The sequence below is a fragment of the Malaya genurostris genome, chromosome 1 (genome assembly GCF_030247185.1).
Source record: "Malaya genurostris strain Urasoe2022 chromosome 1, Malgen_1.1, whole genome shotgun sequence".
Taxonomy (NCBI): Eukaryota; Metazoa; Arthropoda; class Insecta; order Diptera; family Culicidae; genus Malaya; species Malaya genurostris.
The window spans coordinates 9,517,580-9,540,324 of NC_080570.1; the positions used below are offsets into that span (position 1 = coordinate 9,517,580).

Sequence of the window (22,745 nt, forward strand, 5' to 3'; positions counted from 1 at the left end):
AAGTAAAATCGTTTAAGTACGATTCAGACAATACGTTAGCTTTCACGAACTTTAACTGTGCAGCACAGTTTGATCAAGATTTCATTACACCCAAACCTCCACTTACGAACTAAAGCGGAGACATTACATAACGGCCCCGTCCAATGAAGAGCAAGGCATTTGTAATGTCAATGCTAATGTCTGTTTTACTAGCGAACAAAACGTGCCGTAAGCCCACTGCACTCAATCATTGAAACGTATTTCTTCGTGTCGATTTTGCATGATACGCTTTGTGCGATGATTCGTTCAATTGATGTGGTTGAAATTTTGCGCGCCTTATTTTGGCACTGAATTTCACCTTAATGCTTGTTCATATCAAACATTTTAGAAAATTCAATTTTGAGTTATTTGTTGTTATCTCATACTGCTGGAAATTTAATCATAAATTGCTGAACATGATTCTGATGGAAAGGAGAAAAAAAAATTGTTGCTGCGTTAAATACAACAAGAGATATTCACGAGGAAAAAAAAATATTCACATCAAAAGAGTTACGTAAATTCACCTTTCCATAACTTGATGGTGTAGATATTTTCTACACTCAGACAAAATGATCTTCGGAAGCCATAAGATGAATTATGACTTTCAGACATAAGGATTATAAATGTAGTTCAAAAGTATGTCTTATGATGCAGAGATTTCATTCAATTCTTTAACTTTTACTTACAACTTACAACTTGTAACACTCCGTAACGCCTATAACCAGCGACAAAGTAACGCATGTAACGCTTTACAACGTCTATAACCAAGAAAAAGTAACGCCTGTAACACTTCGTAACGCCAAATTTCTAAAAAAAAATAATGCATGTAACGCTTCGAAACACCTACAACTTACAAAAAGTAACACCTGAAGCTTACAAAAATTAACGCATGTAACGCTTCGGAACATTCAAAACCTCAAAAAAAGTATCGCATGTAACGTTTCGTAACATCTGTAACCACCAAAAAAGTCTCGCATGTGATAATCTGTGACGCCTATAAACACCAAAAAAGTATCGCAAAAAAGCTTCGTAACACCTACAACCATACAAAAATAACGTATGCAACGCCTACCAAACTACCAAAAAAGTAACGCATATAACGCTTCGTAACGCCAATAATCTACAGAAAGTATCGCATATAACGCTTCGTAACGTTAATAGCATACAAATAAGTAACGCATGTTTGAAAAAGTGGGATATGTTTCTCGAATGTGTGTGTGTGTGTGTGTGTGTGTGTGTGTGTGTGTGTGTGTGTGTGTGTGTGTGTGTGTGTGTGTGTGTGTGTGTGTGTGTGTGTGTGTGTGTGTGTGTGTGTGTGTGTGTGTGTGTGTGTGTGTGTTAAGTGTTTCATATATGGATTTCCGTCATTTTTTAATCTTTTAATTTTTCGCTGTGAAGCCTTATGAAATTCTTCTCTATAATTTAATTCAGAACTTATTTTTTAAGCATATCTTGAGCGAACTGTTCAAAATATTTTGAAAATATTTTCAGTATAATCCATGCATACTGAAAACTAATCCCATCACAAATATTCTCGATTTGGACGCCTCGTGATTCCTCTGAGAGTATGCAAGTTAAGTTATTCAAAAGAAAAATATTTTCCCTTTTGTCGTGATACATTCTGGATGCGTGATGATTTTCCGAAAAATCCCTTCTAAAGTACATTTTAACCGTTTGTTTTAGGCTTGGAACTCTTAGAAAAACTGAAATTTTCGCTTGACGTAATTTCGTCGGTGATGGCACAATATTACATCCGTTAACATGCTAAAACAATTTGAATGAAATTGAATTCTACATGATTCCTATGGAACTATAAAACGTTTTTCCTCTGTGTTGAGATGTCGATAAGATCACAGTCTACTAACAGATTGCATAAGCCTTTAAATCCGGTCTTTCTTTGAACAAACGCACCGCCTACTCATTTCCTGGAAATAATGAAGCTTCACATCAATTTACAGACACGTTTGCATGTTTCGAAAAGAAGCCCATAAGACAGATGATGATTAGATGGCATAACAAGCTCAGAACTTTGTTTATAGATTTGAATATTCTTATAGAGTAAAGCGTTTGGCGTGCTAAAGCTGACGCCGTATGCCGTATCGAATGAGCATATTGATTAGAAACAAAACCAACGCATCACAATCTTATCTTTTGCTACATTTGACATAAAAATTTGCATTTTCTCTTCGCGGAACCCAGTTTCAGGTAAGCCACTCGTGCCAATATGCTTGTTTAAGACGCTAGAGCAGATCATAATGTGTATTCAAATTGGTGTACTGTTGATGCTGGCAGTCATCGTGGCGCTAGTTTGCTCCGACTGTTCAGTTGGATTGGGAACTCGACAACCCGCTAGGTGGTCCCTAAGTACATATAGTAAGTGCGCATCAGCTGAGACGATATCATAATTCCTATTTCCAACACGTTCCAGTTGAGTTTGAAATGTACGTACTGCATGCTAAACAAGGACCCGTCGATGAGCCAGTGATTATGACATTGATGTTCAGTTACCAGGTCAGTCCAGTGGTGAACGAAGAATTGACCTATTCCTATTTCATAGGGTCACTGTCGGTATGTTGAAATACTTCCTATGTGAGTAATCAATCGAACGTCATTTTTGTTTGCATCGACAGAACTGCACCTTCGAAATTAGCAATGAATTGATATCGAAGAAGGCGTTCCAAATCAGCATGTCCAGCGTAGTGCCCGTGACGGAGATGTATGGAAACGTGACAATCTTTGGCATTCGTTGGATGAATAGTGAATAGCAGAGCAAAGCAACAATTTGATACATTATTAAATCTACATTTGTAATATTATAATATACATACTCAGCTGTTTCGATTGAATGTAATATGAATCGATGATGGAAGTGACATTCATTCATTTATCATTGTCAGACAGCAAAAAGGCGAAAAAATACAAAACCATTATCCATTCTATCGGTTATTGAATTATCCTCTATTCTGGCCGTTTACACTGAATCGTTAGAGCTAGTGGTCGTTAGTAGTATGACAATAGGATAAATTTGGAACAGTGAGTTGCATATCCTCACGACTCCCAGGCTCGGTTGTTCTATTCAACACATTGGCCACCGATGGCAGTGTATCCCGATGACATACAACTGACAATGATTGAGTCTCGACGACAATCAGCTTCTGAGCTAATTTATTATTCATTAGGATAGATCAAACTTTTATTCGCGTTAGAAAATTAAGGTCCATCAATTGACAAAAAAATCACTTGATGCAAAATGCAATGCACTTTTGTTATAAGCCGAAGCAAAATTTTCGATAGCCAATTAATTGAATTATAACTATGTAAATAACTCAAAAACTTTCATCCGTAATGTAGCCAACATTATTCAATTGGTTCTTCGCATTTGAGGAAAATGTCATCAACATTTTTAAGCAACGAAGAAGTTTGAATGGTCGGACCTTTTTTGGCCCAACAAATCAATCCCAAAAAAAATGATTGCGATAGTTTCTTTCATTGAAGTAAGAAAATCACCAGTGATGTAATCAAGAATCAATCAATTTTATGTTCACTCTTCAACCTTATTGAAATATAAACCTTTGACGTAATCAGTATTAGTATTAAGCAGATTTTCTCCGCAAGACAATTATATTCATCGATATTCTTCAGATTCTTCGCATTCAAGGGAAATGTTATCCACATCGTTGAACCTCGAAGACATAAATCGGTTCTTCTTTGGACCAGTAAATCGATCGCAATGAAACATGTTTCGATATTGAAATTGCTTCAATTGAAATTAGCAACTCAATAAAAATGTTATGTTTATTGAATTTATGAAGCGAAGGAGAGAATGCTTTTAAAATTTACACAATCAATCAGTTGATCAGAGCGATTATCAATATTCTGAAGTGGAAAAAAGCGTGCCAGTTTTGTTTTTATTCACGTCATCCAGCTGTGTTCCGCCCTTCTTTCAATGAATTATCACTAGGTATAGAAATCTTTATTTTGGTTGAATATGTAGGATTAACACAACAATTGAAACCAATATCAAAGATTCGCTCAAGATGGAATGGTCTGTGATTTTATATGCACCATTCAAATTGGACCGCTCGATAATCTCGGTTCACCGTCAGTTGCAGTTTCATTATTATTTGAAACTAAACAACAGGCGTCGAATCGCTACATGCGTCGTAACTATGGTAATGTTTGTTTATGTAGAAATAACCTTAAGTTGCAATACGAGAGAAATTGCAGTTGTCCACTGCAAATGTAGTGGATTTGAACCAGGAACGCAAAAAATAATTAGAATTTTCACTAAAAATCTATTTAATTTGTTATATTTTTATCTTACGGAGCATTAAAGTGAATGGAAGTAACAAAATATTTTGTGTGATCTGTTTACATATGTTTACTTACTTCTAAACTTGCATTGTTGCTATGGAATTCGTCGTTTTCCAATGTTTATCGACGCTTATTAAGGAAGGGTCAATAAAATTGCATTATTACTAAGTTCACTCAAGACATTGTAATCTTGAGTTTTTCTTTGCCAATATCACAATTGCAACAAGAAAAATACAAGAAGAGCCAGTTTGGACATAAAAGTTCAAAGGTTATTTTTCAATTTGAAAAGGTTACAAAGAAAATACTAATCGCAGAATTTATTTTTTATTTTTACTCTTTATTTTTTTTCTAAACTGAGTTTATTTATGCAAAGCTTCCTATTGGCATGAAATCTTCTCATCTTTTATACGAAAATATTCACCGATTCAAGGGCTTTTAACATAATTAATTTTATCGCATTTCAAGAGAAATATAAGAAAGAATTTTTTTATAGCAACTATTAGTGTTCTGAAACGTCAATCCTAAGAGATTGAAAGTCTTCGAAAGTCGACGTGTTTCTTGAAATAAAGAATAAAACAAATGAGTTCATCACAAGTTTCACGTACAAGAACATTTTTTATTGATAGTTTTCTTTATTTCGGCACCATAAAATACATAAAATAGAAGTTTAGTTTTTCAAGCTATATACGTTACGAAATTTTTTGAGGCCTATCTGAGTCAACGCCTGAGTAAAGGTACTGTGAATATTTTTTTTTTGGTTCCGATTATAGAGGTTTTAACCTCTTCGGGCTATGAAAACTTTCTGACCCTATGTGCGGGGTTGGGAATCGAACCCAGGCGGTTTGCGTGAAAGGCATCGACTTACCCATCACGCTATACTCGTACTCAATATGAAAAAATGCTTCATTTAACGAATCGTTTCACTCGATATTATCGTGAGATGGGAAGCGTTACGTTAAGTTAAAGAAGCTAGAAAGCGTTGCATACGATAATTTTCTTATATTGAGGGTTACAAAACATTTCTGGGTTATTTTATGGAAATTATGAATGCGGTAAACGAGTTACGATGTGGTGTTACGAAGTGTTATATACATCGATCTTTTGTAAGTTACAGGTTTTACTAAGCGTTACTTTTTTGTAAGTTATAGGCATTACGAAGCGTTACATGCGTGACTTTTGGGAAGCTATAAACGTTACGAAGCGTTACTTTGTAATGAGTTATGGGCGTTACGAAGCGTTACATGCGTTACATTTAGTAAGTTATAGGCGTTACGAGGCGTTACATACGTTACTATTTTGTAAGTTTTAGGCGTTACGAAGCGTTACATGCGTTACTTTTTTGTAAGTTATAGGCGCTACGAAGCGTTACATGGGTTATTGTTGTGTAAATCATAAGTGTAACGAAGTGTTACAAGTGTTTTTGTAAGTTATAAGCGTTATGAAACGTTACATGCGTTACTTTTTGTAAGTTATAGGCGTTACGAAGCGTTACTTTTTTGTAAGTTAAAGGCGTTACGAAGCGTTACATGCGTTAATTTTTTGTAAGTTATAGGCGTTACGAAGCGTCACATGAGTTACTTTTTTCGTGAGTTATAGGCATTACGAAACGTTACATGCGTTACTTTTTTGTAAGCTACAGGCGTTACGAAACGTTACATGCGTTACTTTTCAATAAGTTAAAAGCGTTACGAAGCGTTACATTTTTGTAAGTTACAAGCGTTACATGTGTTACTTTTTACATGTTTTGGGCGTTACGAGGCGTATGTAACGTTAAGAGAGTTGCGAAGCGTAAGTAACCCTGGGCCCTCCCGAAATCAAAAACAGAAACGAAACAAAAGTTTTAGAAATATTATGGGGCTGTTGGTCCTGTAGATTACAACATGAGATAGAGGTTTTAAGATTTACGTGATGGTCAAAACTCCACTGCCCATAAAACACGCGGCGCCAGGTCCTACACACTTAAATTGGATAACCGACCTCAGCCGTTCAAATCTCGGTAGGTGATTTTTTCCATAAAAATAACGTTTCATCACAGCGGTACTTTGAAGAACAGCTATCAACAAATGTTAATTTCATTCAGTAATAGCCGTTCAACCGAGAAGGTTGTGTATAGAAGCGTACAGTTTAATAACGCTGGTTGGTTTACACGCGTTAAATACGACAACGGTTGAACTTAAGGTAGAGACCTGTTGGCAGCAGCCGTTAAAACGTATAGTCGTGCTGCATAAGAGAGCCCTAGTGCTGGGCCAAGCTGGTGAAGGAAACAACAAAGGGCGTTTCCCAAACTCTACCCAGGCCGCAATATACAGCCACAAGTGCTGAGCAGGAGAGTGCAAAGGCACATCGAAGAGGAAGAGTGCAAAGGCACATAGAAGCAGGAGAGTGCAAAGGCACACCGGTGCGAAGGCACTTCGGTGCAGAAGCATATCGGTGCGGAGCACTAGGAAGAAGGAGACAAGACAACTCGGTCTTTCCACTGCCATACAACACGCAGGTATACACCGGTGACCTGCGCTGGTTACAGCTGGCGAAGACGAAAGCAAATCGGAATTCGAGTGGTGCTGGATGTCAGGTAGCAGTAGCATCACATCCAACAATCAGCATCCAACAAGAACATCTAGAGCAACGAGGATCTACACGGCAGTGCAACGGAGATAGACAACAATTTCAAGGTAGAAGTTTTTTCTTTTCCTTTTGATTGAGTACTGTGTAGTGTTGGTTCCAAATTTTATTTTAAAGTTTAGTTAAAAATTTTAATGTAATGGATGAATCCATGGACGTAAATCCTAGCATGAATCCGATACCCCCACGAACGAAAAAATATCAGGAGAGCTCTTCTGGGCCTTGGATAGTCTTTTTTAGACGTATATCAAAGCCATTAAACATTTTTCAAATTAATAAAGGTTTGACATCACGATACTCTTCAATCAAAGAGATCATAAAAGTAAATAACGATAAAATTCGTGTTGTGGTAAATAATTTGAAACACGCGAATGATATTGTCTCTTCGGAACATTTCAATAAAGAGTATAAAGTTTACATACCCTCCAAAGATGTCGAAATTGACGGTGTTGTTACCGAAGCGAGTCTTTCGGTAGATGATTTACTCAAGCATGGTGTTGGTCGTTTCAAGAACTCTATGCTTGAGGGTGTGAAAATACTGGAGTGCAAACAACTGTACTCAGTAGTTCATGAAGAGGAAAAAAAAGTTTATCGCTCATCAGACTCGTTTCGAGTGACATTTGCCGGGTCTGCGTTGCCGTCCCATGTCTATGTCGATAAAATTCGCCTCCCTGTTCGGCTTTTTGTTCCAAATGTAATGAATTGTACGAACTGCAAAAAATTCGGCCACACAGCTACTTACTGTAGTAATAAACCAAAATGTATTAAGTGTGAAGGGCCTCATAAAGATAATGATTGCAACAAGGAAATTGAAAAATGTATTTATTGTGGGAATAGTCCTCATGATGATATTTCAGTATGCACTGCATTTAAAGTGCACAAAGACAAAATTAAGCTTTCTTTAAAAGCACGGTCTAAGCGCACATATGCAGAAATGCTTAAAACGGTCATTGATGTCCCCCCTTTGGAAACCGAAAACGGGTTTTCAAATCTAGAGGAACCAGAGGACTCTGACTCTGACGAAAATAGTGAAGGTAATTCGTTTATCACTACCCAAGGGTCAGTTAAGAGAAAGAAGTCTTCCTCCAAATTACCAAAAAAGACACCTAAAATTTCATCTTCAAAAAAAGATCCCCGTGTTAAACAAAAAAAGTCAAAACCAAAGACTGTGCCTCCTGGTTTGTCAAATTCACAAACCAATCCAGGATCTAGTACAGAAAAAGATAATAATCCAGTGGGCTCCATTTCACAGCCACCAACAGGATTACTGAAGTTTTCGGAAATTGTTGAATGGATTTTCTCAGCATTCAATATATCTGAACCCTTAAAGACCCTCATAATGGCATTCCTTCCAATAGCTAGAACCTTTTTGAAGCAGTTATCAGCTCAATGGCCAATTGTCTCAGGTTTTGTATCTTTCGATGGATAATTTATCACCCGTCGCAAATGATACAATCACTGTCCTGCAGTGGAATTGTCGAAGCATCATGCCAAAACTTGATTCATTTAAAATATTATTGCATAGTCAAAAATGTGATGTATTTGCTTTATGCGAAACATGGCTTACTTCAAACATAGCTTTAAATTTTAATGATTTTAACATTATACGTCTCGATAGAGACTCTCCGTATGGTGGAGTGCTTTTGGGAATTAAGAAATGCTATTCCTTTTATAGATTAAGCATCCCTTCAACTTCTAGTATAGAAGTTGTTGCTTGCCAAATAAACATTAAAGGCAAAGATATTTGCATAGCTTCGGTTTATATTCCTCCAAAAGCACAAGTTGGACAGCAACAGCTTAATGAAATGGTTGAAGCCCTTCCTGCACCACGATTGATTCTGGGGGATTTAAATTCGCACGGTATTATAATGGGTTCCGTTTACAATGATAGCAGATCATCTTTAATACAAAACATTTGTGACAATTTTAGCATGACGGTATTAAATATGGGTAGCATGACACGGATCCCAAGACCTCCGGCACGCCCAAGTGCATTAGATCTATCTCTTTGCTCAACATCAATTCGACTAGATTGCACCTGGAAAATACTGCCTGATTTACACGGTAGCGATCATTTACCAATCATCATCTCAATTAGCAGTAGCAATTGCATTGCTACTTCCGCTAGTATTCCATATGATTTGACAAAAAATATCGACTGGATTAAATACCAAAGTAGTATCTCTAGTATTTTGAATTCAATGGAAGAGCTCCCTCCACTTGAAGAATATGACTTCCTCATTTGTTCGATTCTGGAGGCAGCAGAACAATCCCAAACTAAACGCTTTCCTGGGCCAACGACTAACAGAAGGCCTCCCAACCCCTGGTGGGACAAAGAGTGCTCAGAGGCTAAACTCGCAAAACAAAATGCTTGCAAGACGTTTCTAAAACGGGGAGGAGGAACTCCTCAGAATTTTGAAAAACTTATGGTTTTAGAAACCAAGTACAAGAGCATACTTCGAGCCAAAAAATGTAGCTATTGGAGACATTTTGTCGAAGGTTTGTCAAGAGATACCTCAATGAGCACTCTTTGGAACACGGCCAGACGAATGAGGAATCGTAACGTGGGCAATGAGAGTGATGAATACTCGAACCGATGGATATTTGACTTTGCTAGGAAAGTTTGCCCAGATTCTGTTCCTACGCAGAGCATTATACGGGAATCTCCTCCAAATAATGGTTTTTTTAATAACCCATTTTCAATGATGGAATTTTCTATAGCACTCTTGTCTTGTAACAATAACGCTCCAGGGTTGGACAGAATTAAATTCAACTTGGTGAAGAATCTGCCCAACCTCGCAAAAAGACGTTTGTTGGAATTGTTCAACAAGTTTCTTGAGCAAAATATTGTTCCACCTGACTGGAGACAAGTGAAAGTTATCGCCATTCAAAAACCGGGGAAACCAGCTTCCAATCACAACTCATATAGACCCATTGCGATGTTGTCCTGCATCAGAAAATTGTTCGAAAAAATTATTCTACGACGTCTCGACACTTGGGTCGAGACGAACGGTTTGTTGTCAGATACTCAGTTTGGCTTCCGTAGAAATAAAGGGACGAATGATTGCCTTGCATTACTTTCGTCTGACATCCAAATTGCCTTCGCTCAAAAGCAACAAATGGCATCTGTATTTTTAGACATTAAAGGAGCATTTGATTCAGTTTCCATTGATGTTCTTTCAGACAAGCTTCACCAAAATGGACTCCCAGCGGTTATAAATAATTATTTGCACAACCTTTTGTCAGAGAAACACATGCATTTTTCACATGGCGATTTGGCAACACTCAGAAATAGTTACATGGGTCTCCCGCAAGGCTCATGCCTCAGTCCGCTCCTCTATAATTTTTACGTAAATGACATTGACAGCTGTCTAGTAACCCCATGTACACTAAGACAATTGGCAGATGATGGCGTGGTTTCAGTTACTGGACCCAAAGCTATTGATCTGCATAAACCATTGCAAGATACCTTAGATAACTTGTCCGATTGGGCTGTTCATCTTGGTATCGAATTCTCTGCGGAGAAAACAGAGCTGGTCGTCTTTTCAAGAAAGCATGATCCCGCGCAGCTTCAGCTTCATATGATGGGAAGAATGATCCAACAGGTTTTGACTTTCAAATACCTTGGGGTGTGGTTTGATTCCAAATGCACGTGGGGAGGACACATTAGGTTTCTGATAACAAAATGCCAACAAAGAGTAAATTTTCTTCGAACAATCACAGGATCTTGGTGGGGTGCTCATCCGGAAGATCTAATAAAATTGTATCAGACAACGATACTTTCAGTGATGGAATATGGATGCGTTTGCTTTCGTTCCGCTGCAAACTCTCATATTATCAAACTGGAGCGAATTCAGTATCGTTGTTTGCGAATTGCTTTAGGGTGCATGCATTCGACACATACAATGAGTGTTGAAGTTCTGGCGGGAGTTCTTCCATTAAAAGATCGATTTTGGGAGCTTTCATCACGCCTGCTAATAAGATGTGAGGTGCTGAATCCCATGGTAATTAATAATTTCGAACGACTAGTCGAGCTTCGATCTCAAACAAAATTCATGACAGTATATTTTAACCATATGTCACAGGAAATCAACCCTTCAAGATATATTCCTATCCGTGTCAGCCTCCTAAATGTCCCTGACTCAACTTTATTTTTCGATACATCCATGCAGCGCGAAGTGCGTGGAATCCCGGATCATCTACGTTCGACGGAAATCCCAAAAATATTTTCAAGTAAGTTCAGGCATATTGACTCTGAGAAAATGTTTTACACGGACGGATCGCGAATTGAAGAAGCGACAGGGTTTGGTATGTTCAACAATAATGTTTCGGCCTCATTTAGGCTTCAAGAACCTGCATCTGTTTATATAGCAGAGCTAGCAGCAGTTCATTATAGTTTGAGTGTAATCGTCACATTAATTCCAAACCATTATTTCCTCTTCACAGATAGTCTGAGTGCAATTGAAGCCATTCGCTCAAACATGACTGGCAAGACTGAACCGTTTTTCCTGGGCAAAATAAAACAGTGCCTGAACGACATATTGAACAATAATTATCTAATCACTATAGTCTGGGTCCCGGCTCATTGCTCCATTCCTGGCAATGAAAGAGCCGATATTTTAGCCAAACGTGGTGCTATTGAGGGTGAAATTTATGAGAGACCAATTGCTTTCAACGAATTCTATAGCTCGTCTCGCCAAAGAACACTTGCCAGCTGGCAAGCTTCTTGGGATAAAGATGATCTGGGTCGGTGGATGCACTCAATTATTCCGAAAATATCGACAAAGGCATGGTTCAGGGGACTGGATGTGAGTAGAGATTTCATTCGTGTGATGTCCAGACTCATGTCCAATCACTACACGTTAGATGCACATCTCCTTCGAATTGGGCTCTCCGAGACTAATCATTGTGCTTGTGGCGAAGGTTATCGAGATATTGATCATGTCGTTTGGACATGCGTGGAGTATCGTGATGTCAGATCTCAACTAATAAATTCTTTGCGTACCCAAGGTAGACTATCCAATATCCCAGTTCGAGACATTCTTGCTTGTCGTGACCTTTCATACATGAAACTTATTTATCATTTCATAAAGAAAACTGGAGTTTCAAATTAATAAAGGCCCCTTTCAAGACTTAGTTCTGATCCCAGCTGCGTCCATGAGTTCAACCAATAGCTAAATTAGAATAAAAATAATGTAATGATACAAACAAACTCGAAACAGTTTATGAAATTATTAACAAAATGTCTGAAAATAACAGCTTATTTTATAATTTATAGAAGTTAATCGTTTGGTTCAAATAATATTTCCGAGTAGATTTCATAATTAATGACGAGTTACCTAAGATGATATTTAAGTAATAAGAGAATATGTTTTAATAAATGCAAAACGTTGTGACTATGTTAGAATTAAATTAGGATAAGAATATTATGTAAAAGTGATGCTACGGCGAAGAAAAACTTATGTAAACTGCCTTAAGAAATAAACGTATTTATGAAATGTTAATTTGTGCTGATATATCAGTAGAATGAGAATGTTCGGTAGTTCGGCATAAACTCAAAACTCGTAAAAAGAAGCAAACATTACCGAACGAAGTTAAGTGTGTATGAAGCAGAACAGAGTCGAGACCACATTGAATGGAGGATGAAACCGAAGTAAAATAAATACAGTCACAAATTTTATTTGAATACTTCATAATGACAGTTCCAGTGGAAAAGTTTTCAGTGTCTGTTGAAAACGCCGGAAAAAGTCACAACGAGAATTAGGTACCTAAGTAATCCTCAGTAACATTTTTTTTATCTGAATGCCCCTCACGAAACGAAATCCTGGGTACGGGCCTTAGTCCATCCAACTGGGCTTGCAAAAAGCTTGTATCTTCTTTATATTTTATGATACAGTTTGGAGACATCAGAAAATGATCATTTACACTTCCGGTGAAACTCTTCTTGAGTGCGATGGAAAATCGAGTATTTTATGAAAAAGAAAGAATTTCCATCCGGTTTTCGCAGGTAGTTTGATTGGAACTACTGTGCTTAACGATTCCACTGTTCACTCGTTAGAGTTGTAGTCACGTGACTACATTTTCTCGTTGCTTTGCCTACTAAGGTAAACAATTCCATCTGCTCAGAAGTGGCTGACAAATAACGAATGTTTACTCTCATTCAGTGTATTCGCTTTCCAAGCACTGTTGGGTAGTAGTCAGGCTAGCAATCAGTGACAATATAAGAGGTAAAAAGTGAAATAGATAAAGATTTTTACCTTATGGATCATTCAAGAGAACTTTAGGATTCGAAAAAAAATAAAACTAATGCGTCTGAATTGTAACATAGTATTCATGTGTAATAAATATTAAATACAAAAGTTTCTGGACAACTAACTAGTTAAGGCTCGCGACACAAAACAACATTTTTCTAAGGAAAACCATAGACAGTAGCATTCCCCGAAAGATCAGTTACAGGTTTATTGCTGGACAAACGAATTGAGAAACCTTTTTTAACATCTATATTAGGATCAATATCAAAAATGCAATCCTGTAAAAGAAATTTACGTGATCAGCATAAAGGATGATTGTGGAATAATCGATAAAACGTACCGCTTCCGATCCATACAGTTGAACGTATGTTACCTCTTCGTACCCCACCGGACTAACTTCATATGAGAAAATCAGCGTCATATTGACTGGTTCCGATGCCGGTCCTTTTTTGGCGTGCAGCACATGCAGCTGGCTATCATCTAGGAGTAAATTGACAAATGCTGTGTTCGAAAAATTACCAAAAGTTATCTTCTAATACGTTGTTGCCGTTTTCCCCATCCCAGGTTACATGTTGAATATACACTCGCCATGATGGCGGAAAGAAGCACACAATATATCACAAATTTCATTGTCGATGTTGAAACTTAAACGTTTTATCACTTTACGTATTGCACCTTTATAACTAGCTGTTCATTAGAAGACTGACGTGATTCACACGGCGGTATTCTAATAAAAACTGTTTGGCTAATGATACTTATCGACACTCATCATCGACAGATAAGATATGAATTTTGTACACGGAACCAAAGCAGTACCAGATAATAAACGTTTTTGGCGGAAATTACTTAGTATTAAGCAATTTTCCATCAGCGTGTACAATATAAACCCTATTATTCCTACCAGTTAAAAAAAAATTTCACTGCATTTCTTGCGGCAGGTACTTTCTTGAAATGAATTTTTCAACGGGTTCGTATCACGTTCCGACAATTTATTACCTATTAATTTTTCCATCCAGTAAATGACCAAAAAAAAACAATTTTCCTAGGCTCCTAGGCAGAAGCACGGTCAAAACTCAACTTGGCAATCGAATCGGCTGCAATAAATTTTCTCCACTTCGATAGAGTACCAAAATGCAGCGCCTCTGGAGCGTACAGGGAACTTGGATCGAATTTCCGAAAGCCTTTCTTTCCTGCAGTGTCATACGCGAAGGTGGTCTCCATGAAACGGGTTTGATATTGGGTATTACTGCCCCACAAAGACGGAAGGAAAAACCCGTTCGGTCCAATCGAGATAAGCAGGTAAGTTACTTATACACACGCTACGTGCTTGGAAAATCTGAGGTTATAATTTCAGTCCCAGTTATGTCCCAGGATTTTGCCGGCACGAAAAACGGGATCGAAGGCTTGCCGCCGGAGCGCTTGTTCTTTATTTATTTTTTGTCCTTCCACTAGTGTTCCAACATGCGATGGATTCTTTTTTCCTGTTTGGCCTTCTATCGCCTTTTGCAAGCCAGACCGACCATGTCTGGGGTTAACAGTTTTACACTCGATTGAGGAATAACCGAGCTTTTCTGAATGTAATCTGCTAAAGTTCGAGTTCCTTTAACAAAGCGCACTGTTGATGTTCATAACTAGATAAATTTATGACTTATGTAGAATAGAGTCTAAACAGAGATGGAAATGCAGGTACCGTGTCAAAGGAAATTACCAACCTTGCTTTGTTCTAGTACTTCATTTTTCTCGAGTCAAGGACGAGTAACAAGTTATTTCATAAACACCTTTAGCAAATCATCTACCGGAAGTAATAACTCAACTGGTCAGTAGGGTGGGCCGACAAATCTAATGCGTTCAACCTTATATGGATGAGAATCCATAAAAAAAATAAGGCTAAGAAGGTAAGCTTCAATGAGCTTTTATGAGGCATTCGTCTCATTTATCTTTTATTTTTATGTTTTGACCGAATATAAGTAAGTTGATATTTATATTATGATGCGTAGAATGTAGCAACAGAGTTGAAATCGGCGACTGACTGTACTTGAAGTCTAATATTTGATACGAGAAACGCAAAAAAATCATGTGCATTATGAAAAACAATTGTGCCGAGACAACTAAGAATCTCGCTACCCTAATCAGCTCTACATCTCTAGCAAAATACAACTCGTACTATTTCAGAAATCGGATAGTTCAAACTGTATTTATTTAGAACAATAAATAATTAAAATGTTCTTTCAAGCATTTCCCTATTTATCCTCGTATCTAATAGTAGGCTCTGATTTACGAGCGAATAAATATTCGATCCAATTTCTAATTTGCACGCGGAAAGGCAACCAAGTATGCATCGATTTAGTTGACTGTCAAATTTTGTTGTGCGATTTTACTTGGTGTGAAGAATGTGTTTGTTCAATTTTTAAGATCGGTAACGCATAATTCGAGATGGAAGGCTGAAAATTCAATAACGAACTTTATAGATGAATGGAGATTAGAAATTTGAGAAGTTCAGAAACCAATATAATGAGTGCCGGAGAGTTTATAGTGCTATATACCATTCGACTCAGCTCGACGAGAACGGAAAATGTATGTGTGTGCACCTTTCAACGATCGTTTTTCGCGCTCAAGTTAAGTTGAACCATGGTTGTACAGAATCATGAATATCGTCTATGACATATGAAACCCAAATTGCGACATGTCAGGTAAATCTTTCTTTACAAATGACTCAGGTGCAGGAAAACAAAGTATCTTGTCGATTTGATGAAACGCCAAAAGAAAATCCTTTTCCATTTCTGTATCGTACTTTGAATCATCGCAACCACAAATGATGGATTCGGTACTCACCGGAAAAGGAAACGTAACAATTTAATGACGCCTACCTGACGCCTGAGTACCAAGCAAACAGTAATGCAATCAAAGATAAATTCAAGCTTAAGAGTGAACGGCCGGGGATATCGCCGGATCCATCGAAAAAAAGACCCTTCGAGTTTATCTTTGATACAATGTCCCTTTTGAATTATACTACCCCGTGCCTACGTAAGCTGTTCTTCGGTTTGTGGCGTCAAGAATCTGCGAATCACGATTAGGACAAACCACCAAATGGATTCCTGTCTCGTTATCTTCAACAAGACTCTTCAGTGATGTAGCACGAATACGCCACGGCCAATAGCTATAGAAAACTAGACAAATACTCGGTTTGCCTCTAGTGCTAGGTTTGGTAGTCACGTCTGTCAACTCACACACACCGAAGGGCGACGCAAAGCGCGTTTACTTTTTTTTTAATGAGGCACGCGCTTGCCGGAAATGAGAGCAGAGCAAACAGCAAACAAAACAGAGAAACACTTCCTTTTCATATTTGAACGGTGTGCTAAGTGACTGGTGGTGGTGGCATCATTGTTGGCGTCCAGACGGCACTTTTGGCGAGACTCTACTGTTTCGCCTTGTTGCGGTGGATTATGTAAAATTACTGCTACCTCTCGGCATTAGAATTAATTATCAGAGGGAAGCAACGAAACGGGATACGCTTCGACTGCAATGTGGACAAATTTGTCTGACGTTTTGTTTTTGACTGCTGCTTATCGCAGTAGGCGTAAAATGAAATTATCTGGAAAATTCCACATTTTGTGTACATTATTGTATTACAATTTAAATAACAGGAACGGTTTCGGAAACAAGAAAACGAACAAGTGCAGTTTCGGTATGTATTGCCAACGTTTTGTTTGGCTTGAACAACAGTCTAGGCCAATTCTCGCTAGAATTAAGAAGGTAAATAACTAAATTCCTTACATGATCGTGAAACAATGCATATTCTGTTCACGCTAACAATGGCTCCACTTCAGACTACAGCAAAAACAATTTACCATCCAGGCCAATTTATAATAGCACCACGTGCAAACGGTGAGCAGCAGAACGTCAGGCGAATGGGGGCACGATTCATGCAGAAATAATAACAATCGCACCGCCATATGGCTTCCCAGTAAGACACCAAACTTCTCCACCGTTGTGTGTCGCCTGCATATCGTGCCCAAGGCTTTGTCTATTCGTAGAGACGGACTTGCTGCTAGCGGAATGTCAAGCGATGACAAGGGCGGCGACGAAGTTTGCCGACAAGAATCCTCCGGGGACGGATGCCGACAAGTGAAATTTGTGCAAATTATTCCCACATTCAACCTGCCCATCCCCCCCTCTGGGTAAAAGGGAGCGCCAACACGGAGACAGCAGCGCCAAGTGATGCCCTCCGGTGGATGATACTTTCCGAAGAATGCAATTGACATGTGTAAACCTTGCTTCGCCTGACTTGTACGCTTCCGTGTTCCGAACCTATCCGAACGGAGCGGAATCGAACGAACAGCCTCCTGAGGCCCACTGAGTGTGTCACTCGCCTCGAGTGTATTGTTTTCGAAACATGAGAGCCCGGATAAAATATGGATCCCGACTGATGATGCCTGTTCTGGGTTTCAGGTTATGTGTGACTGCAGTGCGCCACACCGGCACAATACATCATCGACATCCTACGGTCCTACCTACGTGGGCTGACTTTTGACGAGCAGAGCGGATAAATTCACTATGCACGCAAACTTTTTTACTCGTGGAAGCTGCTGATTAAATCCGGCCGTACCGTTAGTCAGAGTTTAGCTGGAGTTATTTCTTTTTTTATGCGGGGTTTTCCATAACCTAAAATGGCGCATAAAGGTGACTTCTGTAAAAAATACCGCAGTGAAACAATGAACGCAGAAGATTAGTTTTTAACTTTTTCATCGTTGTGTGATGTAAATACTAATTTTTAAACGGATTTTCTTTTCTTTTACTTTCTGCACCTTTGTACTAACGAGCACTGCTGTAAACAATTGGTGATGGTATGAAAAATGCATTCGTTGTTCAGAATAGAGGTGTATGACAGAGCTGTTTAATATTTCATCCATTTGATGCTTATATTGAAACCGAACGGGGCTTACTAAAGGAGAAATGTGCATCTAGTTATGTTATTGCGAAATGGGCAGTTGGGTCGAATTGATCATGAAAACGTAGAAGCGCACAAGAGATGGTTGATAAATTCGATTATAAAACATATCGTAGAACCCTATGAAGAATATTTTGAGTAAATGATAACTGGAATGGATATTTTTATCTGATTATCGACTGATGACATGATGGGCGCAAGAAGTAAGCATATAAAAGCACCTAAGGTTTCTCCCTCTCTCTTTTCCCTTGACACATGAAATGAATATAGGTATTCGATAGAGTCTAAAGTTTTGAGCATTTATGTAAGACACCGGCATCACCTGCAATAATGTTGCAGACATGCTAGCACTATCCTGCCTCGAGCGAAGGTTTCGATTCACCAGAAAACTAGTGTATGTATTCAGGATGGTGTTTTTTTTGTGGTTTCCTCTATCTTCCCACTCTTAATAGCCTCGAATAAGAGTTCACGCTACCAAGAATCTCCACAAACCGGTGCGAATGCAATTTCAAAAAGCATCACATTACATCATTCTCTCGTTGAATCTGCTCATGATGCAGCAGATATTCCTCTTCCATGGCATGCAGTATGTAGACTGCAAATGATTCGGAAAAGTACCAGCAAACACCCACCCAGCCCCTCTTTGTCTGTTTGGTAACTATTTTTCAGTCATGCAACTTGCCACGATACGGCTTCCTAACACTTGCCGACGTCAACTGACCCATTATGGAATCTATTTTAAATGTCAGACCTCGTTTTGCGGTGAACTAATTACTGCACGTCTAGCATTTACGGGTATTTTTAACATCTGAATCGTTGTTTGGTTATTAATTAATGATCGGAGGTTGCAATAACCGTGACTCAATTATAGATTGAATGAATATGACAGATAAATAATACCATCGAACTCACCTCCGGTATGTCGTCCGGTACCTTCCCCATCCAGGACAGGGACAGGATTGAGCAGTCGCATTTTGTGTTGGTGCTTTTTTCAAAGTGTAGATGCATGACTCTAGCAGGATTTGGAACGACGCCGATCAGCCTGAGTATGCAAGGACGAAACTACACTCTCCTTTCTTCCTTCCTTTTCTATGCCTCAACTGCACACTGCACACACCGAGATAGACATCGAGTTTCTCGCTTACGGTTCGGGTTGTAAATCATTTCTACTGGCGCTAGGACTCACTCAAATTTACGTATCATTTCTGCTTACGATTTATGCTTGGTTGCACAACTTTTCCGAGCCTTTCATAGCCGTAAATCACCGTCACACAGTAAAACCACACAGCACAAGCACTATCTCGGGTTGTTTATCCAGTTACTTTGAATCCTCCTCAGTCCGCTAGCACCTGTTGATGGAGGGAAAATAAAGAAAATAGTTTATCATTTGAAAGCCACCTGGTTGACTAGCTCTGGTGAGCAGAATCGTGAGAAGGGAACAAATTCCCGTAAATTTATGTCGACAACGTGGCAGAAATTTTACGTCAACGTTATTCGGTTTTGCCTAGAATTTGCTTTACCCTTTAAATTTCCGACGTTCTCGTGGAATGAAAATCTCGTGGTACAATAAAATGATGAGTTATAATTTTGTAAAACAGAATTTATAACACAAATAGTGAAGCAAATGAATTGAAACAGACGAAAAAAAAATGCATGCATTGAAAAAACACAACGCGGCCGCTTTGCAGAATCGCTATGAAGCTATAGTTGAAAAAAAACCGAAACTTCTTGCCCAGAAGGTACAAGAAAAAAGTTAAAACCGTACAACAGGGGGGTTTTCGATTGCAATTCTAGAGTTTCCATAGCTCGCAACAAGAATCCTTATCAATTCCGTCTTGTAATTTTCCCAAATAAAAAAAAAAGTTTCAGTAATTTGAAATACGCGAATCTGCAGAAAAATAATCGAATTTTATTCTATTCGTTGCGATTTTGGTTTCGTTAGCCCCGCCCTATTCACTACAGCCGTATAATTATGCAAATACTAGAGAGCCTTTCTATTCTGATAGTGTCAATGTTACTAATATTCGCCCCATGTGTAGTTCTACGACCGGAAAATTCCAATGCCTGGCCTTCGTTAAATACCAGCGACCATTTCACCGAGAACAGCTTCGTAAAACAAATTGTCAACTGAAATTATCACTTCAAAAAAAAGTGGGTGGGTAATGTCAGAGACATTACGGATGACGTGAATACGATTAAAACTTTATACTTCTAAATATCTAAAATCGTTCTCATATGTTGCCATATTGTGTTAATTGTACAAAGTTTCATGTCTTTATTTCCAGAATTGTAAAGGTGCGCCTATACTAAAGTACGATAAATTCATGACACACTTATTCTAACACACAAATTAAAAAAAAAACAGGGTAAAAGAGAGTAAAAAATAGTTCGCCTGCAGAAGTACACACGGTGCGAGTTGCGATAATTTCAATGGAAAAAAATATCAAAAATTTAATTTTCTGATATTAAAAGTATACTTCGCAGGCTGGAATGATTGAAGCGTGCCAATTTTTACTTTTTATATTCCGAGCAAAGATAAACTCAAGATTACAATGTCCCATACAATCCATCGGTTAATAATCGTCTTTTGAAAATGACGGTAAAATTCCATAGCAACAAGTTTGGAAGGAAGTAAACATATGTAAACATACCGCAAAAAATATGTTGTAATATCCATTCACTTTAATACTTCGTAAGATCAGAATATTGCACCCTGAACAGATTCTTAGCAATAATAGATTTTTGTTTTCCTATTTCAAAATATGCAGCGATATGCAGCAAAATACCGCTATTTCTATCATATTGCAACTTAATATTAATTCCACATAAACAAACATTGTCATAGTTACGACGCTTGTTGTTTTGTTTCAAATAATAATTGAACTACAACTGACGATGAACCGAAATCATCGAGGGGTCCTATTTGATTGTTACATGAGAAATCATAGACCATTCCATCTTGAGTTTATCTTTGGTTCGAGTAAATGTTTAAAAAGGCGCCCTTAGTAAAGTAAGTCCTATTCACGACAATCAACCGACGAAAACGGCCAAATCGAACGGAAGTGTAGTCAAACTGCAGACGATACGACGAAGTCAACTAGCTCTTAAGGGATTTCCATTCTGATGATCATATAACAATCTTCAATCATGAGATTACTTATACACAAGAATGGAAAAAGTTGAATTTATCGTTTATTTGAAGTCAGCATTTTCTTTGTTTGAAATCAATTTCAAAGCCAATTCGCGGCAATTGTATAATTCTCCAAAATGACATTCGATGAAATAACCCTTTCGGTAAAATGGCATTCGGCAAAACGGCCTCCAGTGTAACGACTTTTGATGACTTTTCAATCGATGTGTGTGTGTGTATGTAACAAATATATGCGCACTGTTAAATTTCATTTGGATCTTACTTCCGGTTCCGGAGTTACATGGTAATATGTGAAAATTTGCGAAAAAGTGTGCATTCAATTTTCTCTGAAACAGCTCAACCGATTTCCACAAGCTAAGATTCAAATGAAAGGTTTTAGCGTTTCCTATGAATTTCTAGAACATTTTATTCAGATCCGACTTCCGGTTCCGGAATTAAAGCGTGATAAGTAGAAAATTACGAAATAGTATTTTTCTCAAACGATGGTTAAAAACAGGTAAAATCCCATAAAACTGTCTGATAAATTTTTCTAGTTGGCAGAGCTTGTTAGTTTGTGGGTATAAAAGCTAAATTTGGTCCCCCTACTGATCCCCCCTTTTCCTGTTCCGGAAGCACCGAAGGTGGTGCAGAAAATCCTTAAAAATAGAACTCACTTCGATTTCTCTACTATGCTTGAACCGATTTTCACATATCTTAATTTGAATTAAAGCTCATAATATATTTAAAGCTACTGTTAAATTTCATCCGGATCCAACTTCCGGTTCCGGAGTTACAGGGCGATGAGTGTCAAAGTTTTCAGATCGCCATATAGAAAGACAATATCGAAAAAAAATCGAAACGGTTACGGATGTCTGCTACTAATGTGTAATATTGGTAAAAGACGGTGCTGCGGTTGATAAAATTTTTAGCTATTTTATGATAAGTGCGACCGAGAGAATAAACGAATGTCAATGAATTCAAATTTATTTGAATATGAAATTTTCACATCCGGTAGTGCAATAATACCGTGCCGGTGGTGTAATGATGTCAATAATAATAATAAAAGTAATAATCCTACTACATGTTCTATGCTGCTGATTCATTCTGTTTAGCTTGACCTACATATGCAAAAGTAACGGGAACGCAGGTTCGCTTCGTTTGTTAGAATTGATTTAATCGAAATAGAGCATGAGATAGTCGCCCTTATTCTGAATAACGACGTATTGATTTTTCGATCGAATGTGGTTCGATCGAATCATAGCTACCTTTGATTTTGCTAGCGTTATGGGGAATACAAATGAAATACGAGCGAAAAAACGATACGACGTTATTCAGAATAAGGGCGAGTAAGTCCAGGTTTAACTAGGTTCAAAACTGTTCCAATTTTTAGGTCATATTTGTTGCTGGCAAACACATCAACTTCAGATATACCGGTCATCTGAATGTTTCGAAAGAATTGGAA

General features: G+C 38.1%; 2 protein-coding genes across 3 annotated transcripts in view; both read right to left on the reverse strand.

Annotated features, from left to right (window-relative positions):
- Nucleotides 1-22,745, reverse strand: part of LOC131431798 (tubby-related protein 4-like) — a 67,444-nt gene that overhangs the window by 37,958 nt on the left and 6,741 nt on the right. For both annotated transcript variants that reach the window (XM_058597702.1, XM_058597693.1), the window contains exon 2: nucleotides 19,066-19,502. In XM_058597702.1, the coding sequence (XP_058453685.1) occupies nucleotides 19,066-19,161 (96 nt within the window). In that variant the 5' untranslated portion in view covers nucleotides 19,162-19,502. The remainder of the gene's footprint in view (nucleotides 1-19,065; nucleotides 19,503-22,745) is intronic.
- LOC131431820 (uncharacterized) lies at nucleotides 13,266-13,885 on the reverse strand. Its single transcript, XM_058597722.1, has 3 exons — nucleotides 13,745-13,885; nucleotides 13,546-13,685; nucleotides 13,266-13,483 (listed from the first exon to the last, which is right to left on the reverse strand). The coding sequence occupies exons 1-3, from the start codon at nucleotides 13,833-13,835 to the stop codon at nucleotides 13,364-13,366; spliced, it is 351 nt and encodes a 116-aa protein (XP_058453705.1). The 5' UTR covers nucleotides 13,836-13,885; the 3' UTR covers nucleotides 13,266-13,363.